This window comes from Schistocerca americana, chromosome 8 (assembly GCF_021461395.2).
Source record: "Schistocerca americana isolate TAMUIC-IGC-003095 chromosome 8, iqSchAmer2.1, whole genome shotgun sequence".
NCBI classification, from domain to species: domain Eukaryota; kingdom Metazoa; phylum Arthropoda; class Insecta; order Orthoptera; family Acrididae; genus Schistocerca; species Schistocerca americana.
This window is the reverse complement of record NC_060126.1, coordinates 508,957,509-508,982,928: the sequence shown is the minus strand read 5'-3', so window position 1 is coordinate 508,982,928 and position 25,420 is coordinate 508,957,509. Positions and strand designations below refer to the sequence as shown.

General features: G+C 42.7%; 1 protein-coding gene across 2 annotated transcripts in view; it reads left to right on the top strand.

The window, feature by feature from the left end:
* LOC124544802 (UDP-glucosyltransferase 2-like) overlaps positions 1-25,420 on the top strand; it is a 130,535-nt gene that overhangs the window by 66,926 nt on the left and 38,189 nt on the right. For both annotated transcript variants that reach the window (XM_047123487.1, XM_047123486.1), the window contains exon 2: positions 10,997-11,240. In XM_047123487.1, coding sequence (XP_046979443.1) covers positions 11,009-11,240 — 232 coding nt within the window. In that variant the 5' untranslated portion in view covers positions 10,997-11,008. The remainder of the gene's footprint in view (positions 1-10,996; positions 11,241-25,420) is intronic.

Sequence of the window (25,420 nt, the reverse complement as noted above, 5' to 3'; positions counted from 1 at the left end):
CAGTATCACTTGCGATTCTCAGAGTTTCGCGTTCCATTCTACTGGAATCATACTGCGAGTTTTAACATTTTAATGTTCGGATAATAAGTTGCCGTCTATTTAATCTAAGAATAGATGATCAATGCAGCTAGCCGCTATCTCTGTGTAATGTCTTGTCTGTATAGACGTGTATCTGTTGTCTTTAAGATCCCTTCAGCTTCACATGTAAGTCTATTCAGTAAAGTAAGGCCCTCCCAGTTCTTGGCTGATCCGTGATAAGACAGGCGAAAAATTAGACTAATGGAGGATTATTAGTATTATCTCTATTTTCATTCGCTCTCTCTCTTTCTCTCCTTTATCTATGTATAGTTTTTAATATAAGATTTCATTACGTGATATGGTGATAAAAAGAATCAGCCAAACAGAATCTTTGGTGGAGTCCTTCGTCTTGGTAATCAGCGGCTGGCTTGCTGTAAGAGATCTTTACATTTATTATTACTGTTAAACACTGCAGTCAGTCGGGAGAATCAATCGTTTGGACAATTTGTTCCTTTTACGAAAGATTGCGAATTCCAGATGTGTACGAAGCCTTTTTGGACGATTTAACACAGACTCAGTGATTGCAGGCTCTCTTCGACAAAGCTGAAACTTCCCCACTAATTACAGGGCCAACGTGATCAACAAATGATTCAGAAAAAAACTGATTCGTTCATTCACTCTAGAACAAAAAGGTCACAAACCTTGTTTATGGAGGAAATCGTGTATTAAATCCATCTCCATTACATGTCCAGATCTCCGGTGATTCCACGCCTTAATTATTTTCCTTTTACAATCTCTTTCTCTCCAAAACAAACCGCTAGCGGCACAAATGTTAATTGACTCGCTTTAGCGAGAAGAAAAGCAGAATATGTATCTCTCAGAAACACGTCAGTCCCTCAACCGATACTGCAGAAGCTGTCCTAGTTACCACTCTAACAACCATGGAGAATGCATATATGCATCTCTGTTATTTCAAAGAATAAATGCACTAGAAAATACTTAGGGGTCGACGAGCTGTCGCCGCATATATTACGAGAAAATCAGATCAGATAACTTTTCCAAAGTGAATGAATGTGGATGGTTTGATTGAAAATGATTAATTGGTGCGTGGTAGAGGGTATTTGCTGTGGGGACATTACAGAGTCTCCGAACACACTCCTGCGGTCTGCGCCGTTATAAGCCGCCGGTTTGTGCGCTGCGCGGTGACTGTGGTGCGGTCGCGCAGTAAGACAAACTTCATGACTCACCGTTGGTGCTGACAAAAAATTTAGCAGTGACTCGCGGCTTGCAAGCGGCCGCGGCGATACGTCTGGCAGACGCACGCAGGGGTACTGCTGCTTGCTGCACAGTAGAACCAGAACTTGTAAAGTTGTAAAGCAACAAAGGATTTATCTGGAGGACATCGACACGTCAGTCGTTCGTAAAACAGGTTTCTCGTCAGTGCAACCACAACACCGGCACCCGGCAATGAGATAATTACTTATTCAGTATGTTACCGGTCACACGCGGTTACGATAAGGTTAGCTTACAGTGAGGTGACAAATGCCATGGGATAGTGACATGCACGTAAACAAATGACGGTATTAACTGGTACACAAGGCATAAAAGGGCAGTGCATTGGATGGGCTGTCATTTGTGCTCATTTGATTCATGTGAAAGGTTTTACCATGTGGTAAGGGCCGCACGACGGGAACTGACAGGCTTTGTACGCGGTACGGTAGTTGGAGCTAGACGCGTGGGGTATTCCATTTCAAAAATCGTTAGGGAATTCAACATTCAGATTTTTCCAGTGTCAAGAGTGTGACGAGAATACCAAATTTCACGCATCACCTCTCACCACGGCTACGCAGTGGCCGAGGGCCTTCACTTAACGACCGAGAGCAGCGGCGTTTGTGCAGAGTTGTCAGTGATGACAGACACGCAACCCTCCGTGAAATAGCTACAGAAATCAATGTGGGACGTACGACGAACGTATCTACAGGGACAGTGCGTTGAGATTTGGCGGCCTCTCCTGGGGTCATGACCATATCAGTCGGATCGTAGATGACTCGAAAACTGTGGCATGTTCAGATAAGTCCCGATTTCAGATGTTAAGAGATGATGGTAGGGTTCGAGTGTGGTGCAGAGCCCACGAAGCCATGGAGCCAAGTCGTCGACAAGGTGCTGACCGAGGTATTGGTGCCTCCATAATGGTGTGGGCTGTGTTTACATGGAATGGACTGTGTTCTCTGGTCCAACGTAACCGATCACTGACTGGAAAAGGTTTTGCTGGGCTACTTGGAGACCACCTGCAGCCATTCGTGGACATCATATTAACAAACAAAGATGTCACGTCACTGGGTCACAGCTGTTCACGACATCTATCAAGAACATTCTGGACAGTTCGAAGGAATGATTTGGTCACCCAGATCGTCCGACATGTATCCCATGGAATATTCGCTGGAGATGGTCAGGAGGCCATTCGTGCACGATATCTTCCACCGGCAACACTTTCTCACTCATGGACGGCTATAGACGCAGCATGGCTCCATATTTCTGCAGGATACTTCTAATGACTTGTTGAGTCCATTCCACGTCGGGTTGCTGCGCTACGTCGGGCTAAAGGAAGTGTAACACGACATTTGGAGGTGTCCCATGACTTCAAAAAGAGATACTTTCGAGTACTTTTCAATCCACAACATAAAGAATATAACTTGAGTGTCGATATTACAAAATCTGTGTGCACTACTCCTAATAATGAACACAACTCATTACAAACGTGTCCATGTTAACGTGACAAGGCGAACTACAAGTGATATTTGGAACTTTTGTGCATCACTCCCTACGTTGAGGTCTCAGCTAAATGTCCTCAAATGGTTCAAATGGCTCTAAGCACTATGGGACTTAACATCTGAGGTCATCAGTCTCCTAGGCTTAGAACTACTTAAACCTAACTAACCTAAGGACATCACACACATCCATGCCCGAGGCAGGATTAGAACCTGCGACCGTAGCAGCAGCGCGTTTCGTGACTGAAGCGCCTAGAACCGCTCGGCCACAGCGGCCGGCTTAAATGTCCTAATTGCACTTCTTTTTAGAGAGTATCGTTAGTCCCGGTTACGATGGGAGGCGGCCCTCGTGCGAAGCAGCTGGCGTAAGAACGCGTTATCGGTTCATGTTGAGGCACCAAAGTGTATGATCGCAATGCCAAATTTCTGACATTTTCGTAATGTATTGTTTACTGTGGGTCGCATGCAAAGCTCTGTAACAAGCTCACAGTACAGAAAGACCTCTCTCCCCTTTAAAAAAGCACACCGATCGCTCTGGAGCGCTGTCGACGCTCTAGAACTGGTCACGTGATCCTCCACCGGTGGCTCAAGCCCTACCACTGCAGTGGTGTGTGCGCGCGGCGAATCACTGCTCTGAGGTGAGTACGCGTGGAGGCGTCACAGAATGGCAGATCGTAGCTAGCGTGTTTGCACATGCCCATGGCCACACCGCGAAAGGAGTAGCCCAGATTGTTGGCTTGTCAACGTGGGCTGTCCGATGTGTCGACAGGACATCGTGTACGAACCACAACCACAGAGCACTATGCTTGTCAAATGTTCAATGTGTGTGAATTCCTAAGGGACCAAACTGCTGAGGTCATCGGTCCCTAGACTTACACACTACTTAAACTAAGTTATGCTAAGAACAACACAGAAACCTATGTCCGTGGGAGGACTCGAACGTCCGGCAGGAGCGGCCGCGCAACCCGTGACATGGCGCCTCAGACCGCACGGACACTATGCTTTTGCGCCCTCTTCTGGAGTATTGCTGTCAGGTGTGGGATCCATAGAAGATAGAATTCATCCAAAAAGTTCAAAGAAGCGCAGCTCGTTTTGTATTTTCCCGAAATAGGGTAGAGACTGCCACGGATATGATATGCGACTTGGGGTGACAATCATCAAAATATTGGCGTTTTTAGTTGTGGCAGGGTTTTCTCATGAAATTTCAGTCACCATCTTTCCCCTCAGAGTGTGAAGATACTTTGTTGGCGCCCACCTACATAGGGAGGAATGTTCATCATAATAAAATAAGAGAAATTAAGAGTTCGCAAGGAAAGAATAAAAGGGTTCGTGTTTCCTGCGCGCTGTTCGAGGGGGGAACGGTAGAAAAATAGCTTGAAGGTGGTCCTATGAACGCTCTGCCAGGCATTGAATTGTGAATTGCAGAGCAATCAGGTAGAGGTAGATGCTTCACAAGCAGTCGAGGAGGTTTACGTCCCGCATTTATAACTTCAAATTTGTATCTGAAACCGATACTTCTATTTTTGACAGTTTCAAGACTCAAGAACGAACTGCAGAACCGCGTGTCGGCAAGAGAACTGTACAGAGGATAGTAAACAAAAGTGTGGGAGCTGTACAGAGAACAGTAAATAAAAGCGTCGGAGCTCTAGAAAACTCTAGAAATTTTGTTTTCGTGTTGCCTGAAAATCATCGAAATCGCAAGAAACCTGTGACACAAATAGATGGCTTTGACAACGATAAGAAGGAAATGCCCAACATCACAGAAACAATTATGGCTGAGGAAATTGGCTTCAAAGGTAGCTCTTCGTCAGTTTAAAGAATTTTAAAATACATTGGTTTTAATCATGTTAAGAAGAAAGTTTTTAATTGAATGAAGTTACATAGAAGCAGCACGAAGCACGCCCGTTATAAAGATGCACGATACAAGAGGAGGTGGTAGTTCTACAGTGTACTACCGTGATGAAACATGAATTAAAGAGAATCATTCCATGAATACCTGCTGTAAAATGAGTGATGGTAGTGGCGGTTTTAAAGTTCCCTTAGGAAAAGGTTCTCGGATACTTATTCTGCATGCTGACTCTTCTTCTGATTTGGTTCCTGAGAGTAGTGCCTACCACGCGCAAATGAACGCTGTCACTTTGAAGAAGTGATTCACCGAACAATTAAAAAAAAAATGGTTCAAATGGCTCTGAGCACTATGGGACTCAACTGCTGACGTCATAAGTCCCCTAGAACTTAGAACTACTTAAACCTAACTAACCTAAAGGACATCACACACACCCATGCCCGAGGCAGGATTCGAACCTGCGAGCGTAGCGGTCGCGCGGTTCCGGACTGTAGCGCGTAGAACCGCTTGGCCACTCCGGCCGGCACCGAACAATTCTTGCCATGCCTAGTTTCGAAGTCAGTCACTGTAATTACCGTGCCAGTTATCATTCAGCTTTTACAGAGAAATGACCAAGTACGAGCACCAGGAAACGGGGGTATTGAAAATATTCAGGACAATACAAGCCAGAATCGTGCACCTCGTTAATTTATAAAAGTCACACGACAGAATGTACAAATCTGACTTTCTTCTCATGTGAATGTGGTCATACAGTTTTGCGTTTACTCACATATTACTGTCAGAATAACCGACAGAGTTAATTTGCGCACAGGTTACAAGCTATGTGGGGAAAAAAAGCAAAACATTTGAGATAACAGACACTGAAAGGATTGAGCTTGAAGTAACAGATAGCATCCCTCTTCAGCGTGAGCACACTGTGTATGTCACACTGAAAAGTTTCAAAAGTAAGACTTTCACAGGGAGGTGAAGATGGATTAAAGCCTTGGACGTATCATCCTAAATTTACAATAAGATGGTTCCGACATGGACTCAGATAGTGGGTGGTATTACGATGTGGACTTTGAAACAAAGTAATGATCTTTCTTGGTTTTAAAGACTCATGTTTTAAAAACGTTCTTGTCGACATATCAATTGCATATACTGTACATTGAACTTCCTAGTTTTTATTGGTTAGGAATACGTAGCCTGTGAAGTATTCAGACTGCAATGTTCAACACACTTCTCAAGGAGAAATTAAGCTTTCCCCAACCTGATGTATTATTTCCGAGAATGCGGCTGGATAAATTCGTCAAAAACTCCAGTACTTTGACACGTAAACCCCTGTCATGTTCATGGCACGAATTTGAAAATCCCTTAAAATGAAAGGGAGGGTTACCTGTCGAGATTTTGGTAGTTTTTGAACGTTATGGGGCAGCATTCCGTCGAGTTAGTCACAGAAGATGGTTACTTGTTAGCTTGTTCAATGGATCATAAATGCGTTCTTCCACCGTAATGTCTAACGAGTTACTTTAAACTCATAATGACTGTTGGCACCGAAACATATGATAACGTACTGACAGTTTTTGCGATAATCTTTTGCTGTAGTGTTTGCTACCAGTAATTCTTTTTCACGCAGAGTGGTTTACACTGAACAGCAGTGAAACACACCCACATACGCACATTATACACATTTAAAAAATTATATTAAGTAGAAGCAGTTGTCTGACAAATATAGTAATTTCGGTTTGACTTTGAAGTTTATTTTGTTACGTATTACATTTTTACTTATAACACAGTCCAAATCGCAATAAATGGCAATTATTGCAACTGTTTTCGATGATCACGTCGTTAGACAATCGTCGTTTTGAGAAAAATTGCTCTTGACGTCTTCACAAACCTGTATCAGCTGTTCTCGCCTTCCGACGTCACACAGACAATTGCTGTGGAGCAGTGGACACATCCTCAAGACTCATGTAGACGAATGATCGAAATCGGTTGTAGAATGTATTATTCCCTCATAGATTTGAACATGTAATACGATGCACCGAAGGCAAATGAAATCATTGTTGTCCGCAGCAATACAGTTCGGCAACACGGACCTCGTTTGCCCCCACTCTGCCGCCACGAAAGCGCAAACTACATCCCCCCCACCCTCCCTGTCGCTCTGTCTCTACTCGCGGAAGCGCTGTCTTATGTGAGGCAGGCTATAGTCAGTTTGGGTAATCGAGTGTAATTTATTGCTAACTAGCGAACCTGGCAATGCTACACGATTGCCAAATATGTAAAGGAATTGAACGTACATTCCAAATCCCCCCCCTTTCTCTGCCCATCTTCTCAACCCCCCTCACTCTCTCTGTACATCCCCTCCTACCCCCTCTCTCTGTCCATTTCCTCCACTCACCTCTCTATGCCCATTTCCGTCTGAATGTTCCACAGAGTATCAAGTAAAAATAAGTATACCCGTCAAGATACTTGAAAGATTTCTCGGAACAACGGTTTCCATTTATATATTACATATCCATTTATATATGTAGTATATTACAAAAATATGTATCCAATGCCCGTTTGACAGTTCTTATTTATATATTACATATACATTTATATACATAATATATTACAAAAATATATAAGCTATGTCCGTTTTAATGTTCATTAGACAATCATGTAAAAATTGAAAGTAAATCGTTCAAGAACTATTCGAGAGCAATAGTAACTACGCTTTCCTATATATATATATATATATATATATATATATATATATATATATATACTGAAGTGCCAAGGAACTGGTATAGGTTAGAGAAGCTAGTATAGGCATGCATAATTAAAATTCAGAAATAGGTAAACTGGCAAAATACGACGCTGCGGTCGGCAGCACGTATGTAAAACAACACGAGTCTCGCGCAGTTGTTACACCAGCTACTGCTGCTGCAATGGCAGGTTATCAATATTTAAGTCAGTGTGAACGTGTTGTTATAGCCTGCGCACGAGCGATGGGACACAGCATCTCCGAGGTAGCGATGAAGTGGGGATTTTCCCGCACGACCATTTCACGAGTGTACCGTGAATATCAGGAATCCGGTAAAACATCAAATTTCCGACATCGCCGCGGCCGGAAAAAGATCCTGCAATAAGGGGAGCAACAACGACTTAAGAGAATTCTTCAACGTGCCAGAAGTGTAACCCTTCCGCAAATTGGTGCAGATTCCAATGCTGGGCCAATCAACAACTGTCAGCGTAGGAACTGTCCAACGAAACATCATTGATATCGGCTTTCGGAGTCGAAGCCCATTCGTGTATCCTTGATGAGTGCACGACACAAAGCTTTATGCCTCGCCTGGGCCCGTCAACACCGACATTGGACTGTTGATGACTAGAAACATGTTGCCTGGTCGGATGGGTATCATTTCAAATTGTATTCAGCAGATGGACGTGTACGGGTATGGAGACAACTTCATGAATCCATGGACTCTGCATTTCGGCAGGGGACTGTTCAAGCTGGTGGAGGCTCTGTAGTGGTGTGGCGCATGTGCTGTTGGAGTGATATTTGGCCCCTAATAGGTCTAGGTACGACTCTGACAGGTGACACATATGAAAGCATCTTGTCTGATCACCTGCACCGATCATGTTCATTGCGCGACACCCCACACATCCAGAACTGCTACAGAGTGGCTCCAGGAATACTTCTCTGAGTTGGAACACTTCCACTAGCCACTAAACTCCCCACACATGAACATTATTGATCATATCTGGGATGCCTTGCAATGTACTGTTCAGAAGAGATCTGCACTCCCTTGTACTCCTATGGACTCATGGACAGACCCGCAGGATTCATCGTGTCATTTCCCTCCAGCGTTACTTAAGACATTTGTCGAGTCCATGACACGTCATGTTGCGGCACTCCTGCGCGTCCTTGGGGGCTCTACATGATTTTGGGCAGGTGTACCAGTTTCTTTGGCTTTTCAATGTAGATAACTGCATCATCTGCAGAAAGCCTGATGTTACTATGGATATTGTTTGCAAGATCATTAATATATATAGTAGCATATAGTTACACACACATCAAAAAAACTTTTCTATGACCTCGGTTCCGAGAGTTCCAGAGCCTGTACAGAAAATTGGAATAGAGATCAACATAAACATTCCACCCTTTTTATTGCTCATGAAAACCACACGTTGCATGTTGTACCACCATACAGCGAGACCTTCAGAGGTGGTGGTTCAGATTGCTGTACACACCGGTACCTCTAATACTCAGTAGCACTTCGTCTTGCTTTGATGCTTGCCTGTATTCATCGTGGCATACTATCCACAAGTTCATCAAGGCACTGTTGATCTCGATTGTCCCACTCCTCAACGGCGATTCAGCGTAGATCCCTCAGAGTGGTTGGTGGGTCACGTCGTCAATAAACAGCCCTTTTCAATCTATCCCAGATGTTCGATATCGTTCATGTCTGGAGAACATGTTGGCCATTCTAGTTGAGCGATGTCGTTATCCTGGAGGAAGTCATTCACAAGATGTGCACGATGGTGGCGCGAATTGTCGTCCATGAAGACGAATACCTCGCCATTATGCTACCGATATGGTTGCGCAAGTGGCCAGAGAATGGCATTCACGTATTGCACAGCCGTTACGCTGACTTCCATGACCACCAGCGGCGTACGTCGGCCGCACATAATGCCACTCCCAAAACAGCAGGGAACCTCCACCTTTGGCCGTGCGGTTCTGGGCGCTACAGTCTGGAGCCGAGCGACCGCTACGGTCGCAGGTTCGAATCCTGCCTCGGGCATGGATGTGTGTGATGTCCTTAGGTTAGTTAGGTTTAAGTAGTTCTAAGTTCTAGGCGACTGATGACCTCAGAATTTAAGTCGCATAGTGCACAGAGCCATTTGAACCTCCACCTTGTTTCACTCTCTGGACAGTGTGTCTATGGCGTTCAGCCTGACCGGGTTGCCTACAAACACATCTCCGACGATTGTCTGGCTGAAGGCATACGCGACACTCATCGATAAAGAGAACGTGATACGAGTCCTGAGCGGTCCATTCGGCACGTTGTTGGGCCCATCTGTACCGTGCTGCATGGTGTTTTGGTTGTAAAGATGGACTTCGCCATGGGCGTCGGGAGTGAAGTTGTGCATTGTGCAGCCTACTGCGCACAGTTTAAGTCGTAACAAGACGTCCAGTGCGTGCACGAAAAAAGCATCATTCAACATAGTGGCGTTGCTGTCAGGGTTCCTCCGAGCCATAATCTGTAATTAGCTGTCATCCACTGCAGTAGTAGCCCTTGGGCAGCCTGAGCGTGGCATGTCATCGACGGTTCCTGTCTCTCTGTATCTCCTCCGTGTCCGAACAACATCGCTTTGGTTCACTCCGAGACGCCTGGACACTTCCCTTGTTGAGAGCCATTCCTGGCACAAAGTAACAATGCGGACACGATCGAACCGCTTTATTGACCGTAAAGGGATGGTTGAACTACAGACAACACGAGCCGTGTACCTCCTTCCTGGTCGAATGACTGGAACGGATTGACTGTCAGACCCCCTCCGTCTAATAGGCGCTGCTCAGGCATGGTTGTTTACATCTTTCGGCGGGTTTACTGACATCTCTGAACAGTCAAAGGGACTGTGTCTGTGGTACAATATCCACAGTCAACATCTATCTTCAGGAGTTCTGGATATCCACGGTAAACGTCTGGCTTCAGGAGTTCTGGGAATTGGGGTGATGCAAACTCTTTTTGATGTGTGTATATAGAAGATCTCACTTAGTAGCTCTTCCTTATTTGCAGACTAGCCCTGCATGTTACAGACGTTACCGTGAGGTTTGGCGCAGGGGACGGTAGTTGTAAGGACTTTTTAGTGGCGATGCTGCTGCTGGAGTGAAAGGATGTGTCCGTAACTCGTATTGTTGCCCAGGGAACGACTGGTTGAACTATGAACTCATTCTTTATATTCCTAATCGTGTAATCTTCCGTGCATTATACCCAGACATGTGTGTAACTAGATACTTGTTTCATGTATTCTATGTTCTTTTTGTTGCTTTGTATGAATCTTCTAACACGAATTAAAAATTTGCTGGGTAATTATTTAGTTTAGCTGCACTGGTTCAGAAGGAAAGTCAGTGAGACAGCGGGAAGTGTAGATATGCTAAATAAGCGAACATCCGTGACTAATGATACCTCTAAGACCAAAGCTTGGTGAACTGAGCCTCTCGCTTAATTTATCATTATTTTGACCCCACTTTGACCAATTACCTGCGGTCTAGGGAATCAGCAGGTGTCAAATCTTCTTCCTGTGTGACTCTTACATAAAGATTTCAGGTTGTATGTTGACGATGCACGTGGGTACGAGTAGCAGCTAGTGAATAATTTACCCCGTCCCCTTGCAGACGGCGTTGGTGATGCTGGTGGCTGTGTTGTGCCTCTGGGTGCAGCCCTCCGGCTGCGCCAGCATCCTGGCCATCTTCCCGCTGGGCGGCATGAGCCACTGGCAGGTGTTCAGAGGCCTGCTGGTGGAGCTCTCCAGGAGGGGGCACCGGCTCACCGTGGTGACGCCCTTCCAGCAGGAGGGCGACCCCTGGAACCACGTCCAGACAAAGTCCAGCCTAGGAGGAGGAGGAGGCGGCGGTGGAGGTAATGTAGTGGCGGCCACGTGCGGAAACTGCATTGACGTGATTACTCTACAATTCACAATCAAACGCATAACAGAGCGTTTATCGAACCGCCTTTAAGCTACTTCTCCACCGTTCCACTCTCGAACAGCGCACAGGAAAAAAGAACATTTAAGTCTTCCCAGAGGAGCTCTGATTTCTCTTATTTTATTATGATGATCATCTCTCCCTACGAAAGTGGGCGCCAGCAAAATATTTTCACAGTCGGAGGAGAAAGTTCGTGAGGGAAATTTCATGAAAAGGTCCTGTCGCAGCGAAAAACGACTTTGTTTTAATGGTTGCCATCCCAATTCGTGTATCATATCGGTAGCACAGACGAATGGAAAAACTGGTAGAAGCTGACCTCGCGGAAGATCAGTTTGGATTTTGTAGAAATGATGGAACACATGATGCGCGACTCGGGGAAGATCAGTTTGGATTCTGTAGAAATGTTGGGACACATGATGCACGACTGACCGTACAACTTATCTTAGAAGATAGACTAAGGAAAGGCAAACATACGTTTATAGCATTTGTAGACTCAGTGAAGGGTTTTGACAATATTGACTGGAATACTCTCTCAAATTCTGAAAAACGGTGGGGTCGAATATAGGGAGCGAAAGCCTATTTACAATTTGTACATAAACCAAATGGCAGTTGTAAGAGTCGAGGGGCATTAAAGGGAAGTAATGACTGGGAAGAGAGTGACACAGTGTTGTAGCCTATCCCTGATGGTACTCAATCTCTATACCATCTAACAATACCACCACTTGCAAAGTAGGTTAGAAATCAGATTAATAATGTTGCTCACGCAGCATATGTTCGCTTTATCGGGCAACAACAAAGTTATTGACTGTGGATGGTATTGTCAGAATAGAAATAATGAAGTCACTGGAAAAAGTCATTAATTTTTGACTTATCTTGAATGGATTTCGTCGAAGTTGTTATGGCTCATCTTGTTGATTCTACAGTGATTCCACTTTGACTGCTAGAAGGTCCAGATCTGTATTTTAGCAATATTCGAAGACTTAACAAATGCGTTTTTCAGGAAATTCTTAATGATCAAACAATCCCAGATCAGAACAATGGTATGGTAGAAATAATTTTTCACTTGGTGTTCACGATCCACATTTTTATTAAACTTCTTGTAAATTCACATATACTTCTTCTTAATTGTCACATCATCAAGAAAACAGTTTTGTATCAATCTTCATATATTTAATTTCCACTTTAACCAAACACAAGACTTGACTGTTCTTTTACAAAGCGAAAAAACTTAACTTCTGCAAAGTGAAACGAAGACTGCTCAGTACGCATTCGCGCCAAAACGGTTACAAGTAAGTCAAAGATTATGACAGTCTCACAGAAATGAATACACACAAGAACCATATCACTGTAATATATCGATGCATCGGAGTACCTATACATTAATAAAACCAAACGTAAATATTGTCATAAAATTATGTCTGTTACTTCGCAGAAAAGTTGTACGATATTACTGGTTTCGAAAACTGGGGTTGGAGTGCGCTAATGGTCACGTAAATAAAGAACCATTACAATGAGCAAGCAGTAAGGGAAACACAAGAAAAATTAGAAGTAGGAATTAAAATCCATGGAGAAGAAATAAAAATAGTTTGAGGTTTGTCGATGACATTTTAATTCTGTCAGAGGCAGCAAAGGACTTGGTAGAGCAGTTGAACGGAATGGACAGTGTCTTGAAAGGAGGATATAAGATGAATATCAACAAAAGAAAAACGAGAATAACGGAATGTAATCGAATTAAATCAGGTGATGCTGAGGGAATTAGACTAGGAAATGAGACACTTAAAGTAGTAGATTAGCTTTGCTTTTTGGGGAGCAAAATAACTGATGATGGTCGAAGTAGAGAGGATATAAAATGTAGACTGACAATAGCAGAGAAAGCGTTACTGAAGAAGAGAATTTTGTTAACATCGAGTATGTGTCAGAAAGTCTTTTCTAAATGTATTTGTATGTAGCGTAGCCATTATGGAGGTGAAACTTGGACGATAGACAAGAAGAGAATGGAAGCTTTTGAATCGTGGTGCTGGAGAAGAATGCTGAAGATTAGATGGGTAGATCATGTAACTGATGAGGAAGTACTGAATATAACTGGGGAGCAGAGGAATTTGGCTAGAAGAAGGGATCGGTTGGTAGGACATGTTCTGAGGCATCAAGGGATCACCAATTTAGTATTGAAGGGGAGCGTGTAGGGTAGAAATCGTAGAGGGAGGCCAAGAGATGAATACATTAAGCAGATGCAGAAGGAGTTAGGTTGCAGTAGTTACTTGGAGATGAAGAAGCTTGCACAGGATACAGCAGCATGGAGAGCTGAATCAAAACAGTCTCTGGACCGGAGACCACAAAAACTACATCGGTGACACTCTCTCCCCTATTTCGCAATCATACAAAACGAGCTGTCATTCTTTTTGATGTCCACCGCCATTTATATCTGATACAGATCCCACACTGCACGGCAATACTGCAGAAGAGGGTGGACAAGCGTAGTATAAACAGTCTCACTAGTAGACCTGTTGCACTGTCTCGGTCTTCTGCCATAAATCGCTGTCTTTGGTTTGCTTTCCCCACACTATTATCTATGTGATCCTTCTAATTTAAGTTATTCGTAATCCCTAAGTGTTTAGTTGAGTTTACAGCCTTTAGATGTGTGTGATATATCATGTAACCGAAGTTTAGCTGATCCTTTTTAGTGCTCTGTGGATGACTCCACACTTTTCATGATTTAGAGTCAGTTGCCACTTTTTGCACTATGCAGATATCTTGTATAATTCATTTTACTGTACGCTTTGATCACCTGATGAATTTACATGACTGATGATGACAGCGTCATCTGCAAACAGTCTAAGAGGGCTACTCAGACTGTCTCGTAAATGGATTATGTAGATCAGGAACAACAGAGGGCTTCTAACACTTTCTTTGGGAACCCCAGATATTACTTCCATTTTACTCGATGACTTTCCATCAGTTACTACGATCTGTGACCCTTTTGACAAGAAATCAAGAATCCAGTCACGCAACTGAGACGATAGACCATAGACGTGCAATTGGATTAGAAGGTGTTTGTGAGGTATGGTGTCAAAAGCTATCTGGAAATCTAAAAATGTGGACTAAATTTGACGTCACCTGGCGATAGCACTCATTACTTCGTGAGAATAAAGAGCTAATTGCTTTTCACACGAACGATATTTTCTTAAGGTCATAACCAGCACAAAAAAAGGATCTGTGACGCTGACACCGTGAGGTGCTGCCCTACATATTCCCTTCTCAATGTGATGTTTCCCAGCGATGGATGACTTGACATAGATGTGTGTTGTAGGAGTCTGCATTTTGGTTGTTCACGAAACGTTCCAGCACGAAACTCACCTCTCCATCATTCTGGAAACGGCTGCCATGCAATGGTTTCTACATCTGAGGGAAGAGGAGTAGGTCATTAGATGTCATGACAGAAGAATACAGATGTGAAACGAAACTTGACAGCCCAAAGAAACAGCACGTGTGGCTCTGTCCTGGGGCTTTATCGTGGAGGAAAAATGCGCCTCTTGGACATCTTTACACAACGCCTTGCCTTGAAAGTCTCTTGTAACCTAATCAGGAGATTTCAATAGTATGCTCTTGTGACCGTGTGCTCTGTATCGGATTAATCTGTCAACAATGCACCACGCCAGTCCCAAAAGACATCCAGTGACACCCTTCGACACACCAATGTTGAATTTGTATCTGTCCTGAGACGCCATGACCGGTCTCATTTGAACTCTTCTGTTGGGAGAGTTAATTTGGAGTTGGAACGGCTGCTTGGGTCGGGTGCGAGGGCTCATATTGGTGTGGTTCCTGTTGATTATCTCAGTAGGTGGGACTATACCAGGCATGGCCTACATCTCAACAGGAAAGGGAAGGGGAAACTGGCTGGGGTAATAGCAGGAAATTTAAGGGGGGGAGGCACTGCCATGAATGGTAAAATACCAGTGGTTACAGGTGTTGGAGCAGCACCTTTTTTAGGATAGGTAAGACAGAAAGATGTCAAGTTCTACGAGAGGTCAGGATTGAAACAAATCTTCAGTTTAGGAAAGAAATTAAACAGCACAATTCTAGCACATTGGATCACCAATCACAGCTATCAATTATAAATTTTCATTATCACCAGAAATTTTATCTCCACCAAGTTGTATCTCAGTCCTAGGAAATTGCATTGATGAATTAAAGTCACCCAACCCAGTTGACATAATCTGCCTCTCTGAACACCATGTGACCACTGGAACTAGGCCTAAGCACAATGAGAAACTCAGACAGGAGAGTACTGCAAATGTTAGAATAAGGAAAGGTTCTCATAAAAATATAATTAAAAATAATGTAAGTATATTTCATCAAAATATTGGGAGTTTAAAGAATAAAGTAGATGAGCTTCTGGTTTGTTTAGAAGATTTAGAAGCTGAGAATGAAATAGATATACTATGCCTGTCTGAGCATCACATTGTTACTGATATGCATAAGGTAAATGTAAGTGGTTATAGGCTCTCTGCACATGTAATGAGAGAAAATATGGAGAAAGGAGGAGTTGCCATATATGTCAAAAGTTATCATTGTGCAAAAAGTATAGAAACAAAAAAAGTTTTGTGTAGAGAAACATATAGAAGCATGTGCCTGTGAGATTAAATTAAATAAATGCACATTTATAATTGTAACTGTATATAGGTCCCCATCAGGAAATTTTCATCTATTTCTGAAAAATTTGGACTCCTGTTGTGCTATCTGTCAGACAGGGGGAAGCAAATTATTATTTGTGGGGACTTCAATGTAGATTCTCTGAAAGAGGGTAATAGGAAAAATGATCTTGAAGTATTACTCGGTTCTTTCAATTTGACACCCGTCATTGATTTTCCTACTCGGGTGGTAAAGGATAGCAGCTCACTGATAGATAACTTCTTTATAGACCAAGATAAGTTTAACCAGATAAATGCTCAGCCTGTTGAGAATGGTCTTTCTGATCATGGTGCACAGCTAGTTACAATATATGACATAGCTCCATTCAGCAATACTAAACAGTCCTCCAAAGTAGTACGTTCAGTCAACGATTTAACAATTGCAAATTTCAGGGAAAGCCTACAGCAGTTAGACTGGGATGAGGTGTACCGTGAACCTGATGCCAATTTAAAATATAATTTATTTCATGACATTTTTGTAAATGCATGTGAAAACCGCTTCCCCAAGAAAATAGTTAAATATACTCGTAAGAAACCTTGTAACAAACCATGGCTTACTAAGGGTATAAAAATATCTTGTAACCGGAAAAGGGAAATGTATCTGACAGCAAGAAAGAGTAGTGACCCAGAAACTATCAAAAATTATAAAAACTACTGTGTTATATTAAGAAAAGTTATTAAAAAATCCAGGACTATGTGTATCATGTCTGAAATCAGCAACTCTGATAATAAAATTAAAACAATTCGGAATATTATTAAAAGAGAAACAGGTCAACCAAGAGCAGAGGAAGACAGTATTACCATCAAATTGAATGAAAACTTTACGAACAAAAAGTCAGAAGTTGAAAATATTTTTAATAATCATTTTCTAAATGTTGTGGATATAGTAGGATCCAGGTGTTCATTAGAAGATGCTAGGCTGTTAATGGAAGAGGCCATACCTATGCAATTTGATACAATTGAAATCTCACCCACTTCTCCCTCTGAAATTAGGAAAATAATAAACTTGCTTAAAAGCAAAAACTCACATGGAATTGATGGCATTTCCAGCAAAATACTAAAAGCTTGTTCTCAACAGATAAGTAAGATTCTCAGCCACCTGTGTAATAGCTCTCTGGAACAGGGCATTTTCCCTGATAGACTGAAATATGCTATTGTTATACCTTTGCATAAAAAGGGGGATAGATCTGATGTCAACAATTACCGTCCAATCTCCCTTCTAACAGCTTTATCCAAAATTTTTGAGAAAGTAATGTATTCAAGAGTAGCTTCACATATCTGTAAAAATGAAGTACTAACAATATGTCAGTTTGGTTTCCAGAAAGGTTTTTCAACAGAAAATGCCATATATGCTTTCACCAGTCAAATTTTGAATGATCTGAATAACCGAACACCACCCATTGGGATTTTTTGTGATCTCTCAAAGGCTTTTGATTGTGTAAATCATGAAATTCTGCTAGACAAGCTCAAGTATTGTGGCATGAGTGGGACAGTGCGCAAATGGTTTAATTCGTACCTAACTGGAAGAGTGCAGAAAGTTGAAATAAGTAGTTCTCGTAACATGCAAAGATCAGCACATTCCTCAAACTGGGGAACTATCAAGAATGGGGTTCCACAAGGGTCAGTCTTGGGTCCTTTGTTGTTCTTATTATATATTAATGACTTGCCATTCTATATTCATGAAGAGGCAAAGTTAGTTAGTTCTCTTTGCTGATGATACAAGTATAGTAATCACACCTGAGAAACAAGAATTAACTGATGAAATTGTCAATACTGTCTTTCAGAAAATTACTAAGTGGTTCCTTGTAAACGGACTCTCACTGAATTTTGATAAGACACAGTACATACAGTTCCGTACAGTGAATGGTGTGACGCCATTAATAAATATAGACCTTAATCAAAAGCATATAGCTAAGGTAGAATATTCCAAATTTTTAGGTATGTCCATTGATGAGAGATTAAATTGGAAGAAACACATTGATGATCTGCTGAAACGTTTGAGTTCAGCTACTTATGTAATAAGGGTCAATTACAAATTTTGGTGATAAACATCTTAGTAAATTAGCTTACTACGCCTATTTTCTTTCATTGCTTTCATATGGCATCATATTTTGGGGTACTTCATCACTGAGGAATAAAGTATTTATTGCACAAAAGCGTGTAATCAGAATAATAGCTGGAGTCCACCCAAGATCATCCTGCAGACATTTATTTAAGGATCTAGGGATATTCACAGTAGCTTCTCAGTATATATACTCTCTTATGAAATTTGTTATTAACAACCAAACCCAATTCAAAAGTAATAGCAGTGTGCATAACTACAATACCAGGAGAAAGGACGATCTTCACTATTCAAGATTAAATCTAACTTTGGCACAGAAAGGGGTGAATTATATTGGCACTAAAGTCTTTGGTCACTTACCAAATAGTATCAAAAGTCTGACAGATAACCAACAAGTATTTAAGAAGAAATTAAAAGAATTTCTGAATGACAACTCCTTCTACTCCATAGAGGAATTTTTAGATATAAATTAAGAAAAAAAAATATTAAAAAAATAAGAAATAATAAAAATAAAAATAAAAAATAAAGAAAAACAAAAAAAAAAGTTGTTATATTAACTTAAGTATGTTGTTAAATTAACCTAATTATATCATGTATTGGAAAATTCGACTCGTTCCACATCATTACGAAATATCGTATTCATGATCCATGGAACTAGTATTAATCTAACCTAATCTAATCTTCCCAATGATGGCTGGGTCTTAATCTTATCAGATGGTGGCGAACCCACATGTTTCCGCTGCTTGCTTTGCCCCTTTGCCTTGAGGCTATATTGATACACTCGACACTCATCAATTGTGATTAGGCAACTAAAGAAATCATATCCACTGCTGCCTCAATTCAGTGGGCTTTTTAAATGGGTGTGAGAATTTGCAGAACTCAGTGGACAGTGATCTACGTCATGTTCAGAGGTCGCGCAACATGAAAACTGACCCGTGACTGATTTTCACGTTTTCCACACTCGCCTAGATTATGACCGAGCAGTCTTCGAGGATCACAGCCCGTGATTCTCAGTTACTCGCAGATGGATTGTGTGCCACTTCATTCTTCATCAATCAGGTTTGTTTGACCACACTGGAAGCATCAGAACCAGCTGACCACTGTGTCATATGATGGTGAATGTTGGCACACACTTCGAGCATCTCAGCATGAAATGTTGCAGTGTTGTTTCCCTCCAAATGCAGAAAACAAAACGTGCAAGATAATCTCCTAATGGAGGTTTCATGTCTTTTTTTTTTTCCTCCGGCCTCTCTAGGAACTGTATGCATCTGCATGGCGAAGAAACCCTATAAGGATTTCTGTGATCACCTTCATGGCATACACCAAATCCATATTTATAGCATTTATGGATTTAGAGGAAGCTTTTGACAATGTGGACTGGACTACACTCTTTGAAATTTTGAAACTTACACAGAAACCAGGCTGCAGCTGTAAGGGTAAGAGGACGTGAAAAGGAACCAGAGAAGAGAGTGAGACAGGGTTGTTGTGTATTACTGAATTTATTCAATGTACACTCAGCAAGTGATGAAGGAGAACTCTGGAAATAGATTAAAGTTCAGGAAGATGAAATAAAAACTTTGCTGTTTGCTGATGGCATTTGTAATTCTGTCAGAGATAGTTGAGATCTCGAAAAAGCAGTTGAACAGAATTTATAGTGTCTTGAAAGAGACTATAAGAAGGGTAATGGAATGCAGTCAGAGCACAATGAGGTGACAAAAGTCATGGGGTAGTGATATGCACATATCCAGAGAGTGATAGTATCGCGTACACAAGGTAAAAAACGGTCATGCATTGGTGTAGCCGTCATTTGTGCTCAGGTGATTCCTGTGGAAAGGTTCCCAGCGTGATTATTGCTGCAAGATGGGAATCAACAGACTTTGAATGCAGAATGGTAGTTGGAACTAGGCACATAGGGTATTCCATTTTAGAAATTGTTATGGAATTCAGTATTCCACAATCCAAAGCGTTAAGCGTCTGCCAAGTACACCATACTTTAGGCATTATCTCTCACCATGGACAACAGCCTTTATTTAACGACCAAAAGCAGCGGATTTGCACAAAGTTGTCAGTGCTAACAGACAAGCAACACTGCATGAAATAACTGCTGAAATCAATGTGGAAAGTACAAAGATTGTATCCGTTAGGACAGTGTGGTTTATTATTATTATCATATGCATCAATTACAGTAATACACATTTAGCAAAACAAAGAATTATATATGTAAAAATGAACGTGTGCAATTATATCCAGTACACAAGTTTTGAAACGGCTCAGACTATACTCGGATGTTGATGGACTCGATCCAGCAGAGTGTCTCGTGGGATGCTTGATGGAGCTTCTCAATGCCACCAGGGAAGCGTCTGATTGGACATTCATTCACAGTGTGGCTCATTGTTTGGGTGTCACCACAGTAACACACTGTCGCTTGAAAAGCCCCACTTGTGCATGTTGTTGTTGCACCTACCCTCGTCACTCCGATATCTGTTTAACTGCACACACACCTCCCTTGGTTGGTGAAAGCCTGGAACTGGAACTGTTGAATTGTGGTTTCAGGTTCTTGTAGCTTGCCACTCACATTTCCACTCTGTATCCTGGTCGAATCCTGTGGATAGCACTTGGACTCTCATTTCATATGCTGGTCTTTTTTGACCCTAAATGATTGGAAAACTGTGGCCTGGTAAGATGAGTCCTGATTTCAGATGGTAAGAGCTGATGGTAAGGTTTGAGTGCGGTGCAGACCCACAAAGTCACGGACCCGAGTTGTCAAAAAGACACTGTGCAAGCTGGTGGTGGTTCCATAATGGTGTGGGTTTTGCTTATATGGAATGGACTGGGACCTCTAAACTAACAACTGACCAAAATGGTTATGTTCAGCTACTTGGAGACCATTTGCAGCCATTCATGGACTTCATGTTTCCAAACTAAATGGAAATTTTATGGACGACAGTGCAACTTGTCACTGGGCCTCAGTTATTCATGATTGGTCTGAAGAACATTCTGGGTAATTCGAGTGTATGATCTGGCCACCCAGGTCGCCTGACACGAATCCTGTCGAACATTTATGGGACATAATTGACTGGTGAGTTCATGCACAAAATCCTGTCCCAGTAACACTTCTGCAACTGTGGATAGCTGTAGAGGCAGCACGGGTCAGTATTTCCACAGAGGACATCCGGCGACTTGTGGAGTTCGTGCCACATACAGCTGCTGCAGTACATTGGGCAAAAGGAGGTCTGACACAATATTAAGAGGTGTCCAATGATTTTTATCACCTCAGTGTAAACCAGGCAATGCTGAGGGAATGAAATTAGGAAATACGCGACTAAAAGTAGTAGGTGACTTTTGCTTACATATTATGGCCAAAGTAGGGACTATATAAAATACAGAGTGGCTAGAGCGAGATAAACATTGCTCGAAAAGAGGAATTTGTTACCATGTAATTTAAGTGTTGGAAGTCTTTTCTGAAGGTATTTATCAAAGCTTCTTTACAGAGCAACGGTGAAGATTATATAGGTAGATCTATTAACAAATGAGGGGTATTTGAATCGAATTGAGGAAAAAAAAATTGTAGAGCAGCCTGACTGAAATAAGGGATTGGTTGACAGAACACATCCTGTTTCATCAAGCAGTCATCATTTTGATAGTGGAAGGAAGTGGGGGGGAAGGGGGGGGAGGGGAAGGTAAAAGTTGTAGTGGGACACCAAGAGATGAATACAACACAATGAGCAGATTCAAATAGACATAGGTTACAGAAGTTATGCAGAGATGAAGAGGTCTGCTCAGGATAGACTAGCATAGACAGCTGCATCAAACCAGTCTTTGCACCAAAGACTGCATCAATGATAACAGTTAGGTAAACCAAATACTTTCATAGAAAGGGTACAGAGTTAATGAGCTGTTACATTCAAGTTGGAAAGGTACTAACTTGGTCTGACTCTCAGCGCATAAGTTCATTGTCTCAAAATTGAACTCTTTTTGGATATTGACCTATGTTACACAGTAAAGGATGCAACATCACAGTGTTTTAGTTTCAGCTGGTCATCTGCTGAACGATGAGGAGTGCACTAACACTTCTGTTCATACATTAGGGTAACAAGGCCAGACCATCCAGTCAGTGACAGTTTCAGTGCCAACACTTATCACGATTCTCTACATCTCATAAATCACAGTTTATAGAAGCAGACACTTGAACACAGATATTTATTAAAGTCAACATAAGCATTTTGTGTGCCCTCTTTCTCAAAACACATCCACCAACTGTAGATCAATAAACACAGTTTATCTTAGTAACAACCAAAAAAAGTTCACACAGATTGTTCTAACTAGGAACAGACAGCAAAACACTGCTGTAAAGAAGTTACAGTTTACTGGGTAACAGGGTGACATTAACAAGAATACTGTGAAAATAATGTGATTCTTGTTGATTGAACAGTCCACAGGTTCACAATGAAAGTAGTTTACAAGGCTCAAACACATTTGACAACTAAGGGACCAGAGGCCCGTGCATATTCTTATAAAGACACAACCCACTTCAGGTGTCACTGGTGTAGTGCTAAGCACACATCGCAGACCTGGTGACCGTGGTTGTTGATGAGGCTACTACTGGCAGCTGCCTCTGCTCACTGTGGGTACACCGTCTGAATGTTGGTGAGCATTACGCTTTCAATAGTGGCCTGAGTTATGTCTGATGTGGGCAGTAGGTGTAGTAAACGGTAGGTTACCACACTCCTCCTCCTTGTAGGGGGAAGGATCAGGCTACGCCATCCACAGTGCTGCGACTGAAGAGATGTCTGTGGCATCTTCTGCAGTCTGAGAGGCAACTGGTGCACAGGACTGGCGGCACGGGCAGAGTCAACGACAAGGGTCACCGACACAGGCAGACTGGAGAGGCTCTGGTGGTGGAGACCCAGCTTCTGTCCCCACTGACAGTGGTGCCTGCGTTGTGCAGTGGGACGTGGTCGAAGGGGCCACAGGAAGTGAGCCCACCATCGGTGCTGACGAAGCCCCAACTACCGGGGTAGGCGGGCACGACTGGGCCCGCTCGACCCCAGAGCAACTAGCGCCTGTGAAGAATTAGGTGCCGTGCCTATGGTGGAAGGAGGGGTCCCTGTCTCCATTCTGGGCTGCAATTGTTTCTGGTGGTGTGCCACAAGTCGAACTTTGGTGCAAACCACGAACTCGTGATGACTGCTCTGGTAGTGGATGGCGGCCAGAATACAGTGAGGGCACTGTACGAATGTGATCCAGATTGGTGTGGCAGGTGTCAACATTGACAGAATTGGTGCTTCTAGTGGGCACCTGCCTGGTGGCAAGAGGTTAGGCTGCCTGCACTGTTCATGGCCTTGCAGGAGCTTGGTGGGCCTCTTGGTCCCCATTGGCAATGTTCTATAAGATCTTCAAAGAATGTGAAAGCCTACTTAGTTGGGAAGTCTTCTTTATACTTGTGCATCTACATCACAAACATTCAGATGAGGTGCTCTGGTTCGCCATTTTACTGCGGATGGAAGGGAGGTGGCGTGATGTGGTGAATGCCATTGTGTGTAAAATGTCCTTAAAAGATTGCACTGCAAACTGAAGAACGTAGTCTGACAGGCAAGCCTGCTATGGAGAATATCTTCAACAGGGTACTGACTACCATGTCTGTGTCATAGAATGGACAACAAATGACATGAAGAAAACAACAAAAAGCATAAATTGCCAATAACCAGAAGCCAGCAAAATCAATGTGGACTCTTTCCCAAAGTCATTTAGGGGCCAGCCATGGCAAAAATACAATACAAGGAGCTGTCCTGACCTGAACACTTGTGGTAGGCCATGACATGTTGGCAGTGTGCAAATAGTTTTAAGTGAGAGATCCCCCAGTGACCCTGATGTAATAAGCAGAGGACCTCCCACCACAAAGCTGCTGGAACCATGATGTGGGGAGTAAGCCATTCCCTTGACAGGGGAATAATGCCATCAGTGAGGGAGAGGCAGTGGTGCAAAGCAAAAAAAAAAAAAAATTCTGAATTGGGTTTGAGGCTCAGCCTGGCAGATGGTCAGGCCACCCATGTAGCACCATGTGTATGACCTGTCAGAGCACAGGACCTGGTGCCACAGCAGAGGCAATACAGGAACTGGTGATGGGAAAGCCATCCACAATATGCCTCATCTCTGTATCCAGTTGAAAACAAAGCAGTTCCTCCTGGTTGAGTGAGAGTCAGTACCCATGGGAAGCCAGGATGTTGTGAGGTGGAATGAAAATGGATCTCATAATTGTACCAGGACAAAAAAGAGCTGATTATTAAGAGCAGGTTTGTCTGATAAGGCCACTGATGGGCTAAAAAGGGCAACCAACTGGTTTGGTCAGTAATGAAAAGAAATTTTGCTCCATACAAGAACAAATTGAGTTTTTAATGCTTAGGCAATAGCAAAAGCTTGGTTTTCCACCAGAGAATAATGTTGCTGAGCTGAGTAGAGAATTTTTTGATGCAAAGGCAATAGGCTGTTTGGAACCAACTGAATGGCGATGGGCCAGAACTGCAACCACCCCACCAAGGGACACACATGTAGCCAGGACCAAATGCTTGCCAGGCTGAAGTGCTGCAAGACACAGTGCAGAGTGTAGACTGTCCTTAAGCTGCACAAGAGCACACTGACAGGCTGCAGGTCAACCAAAAGGAGCACTTTTGTAAAGCAACAGATGCAAGGTGTGGGCGATAGTGGCCACTCTGGATATAAACTTGCAATAGTACACCACCTTGCTGAGGAATTCCTGATGTTCTCATAGAATAGATGGATGCAGCAAAGCTGTAATGGTGATGACATGTTGTTCCTTTGGGTGCATGACCTTCTAGGGAGTTTCATGATACAAATAAACAATGGAAGGCTGGAAAAAGTGAGACTTAATTAGCAAGATTAAATTTGAGGCATGTGTCCTGTAGAACAAAGAATGGAGGTTTCATAGGTGATCCTCCATGGTGGCACCTGCCACGATGATATCATCAAGATAGCTGCAAAGATGGACAAAAATTGTAACCTGGCCAAAGAAACATTGAAAGATGGCAAGTGTACTAGTGACCCCAGTCATTATCCATTGATTCTGATAGAGGCCAAAAGGCATATTAACCATAAGCAAATGTTTTGATGTCTCATTCAAGAGAATCTTAAGGCAGGATTTGGCCAAGTTGATTTTCAAAAAGAATTGTCTCCCAACCAACTTTGTGGTTAGTTCCTTAGGGTGAGGCAGGGGGTAAGCATCTGTGACTGCCTGTGCATTTATAGTGACCTTGAACTCGCCACAGAGCTGAAACTGATCAGGCAGCTTCTTTACAATCACTAAGGATACATCCCATTCACTTGAGGAAGTCAGTCTGAGCACACTCC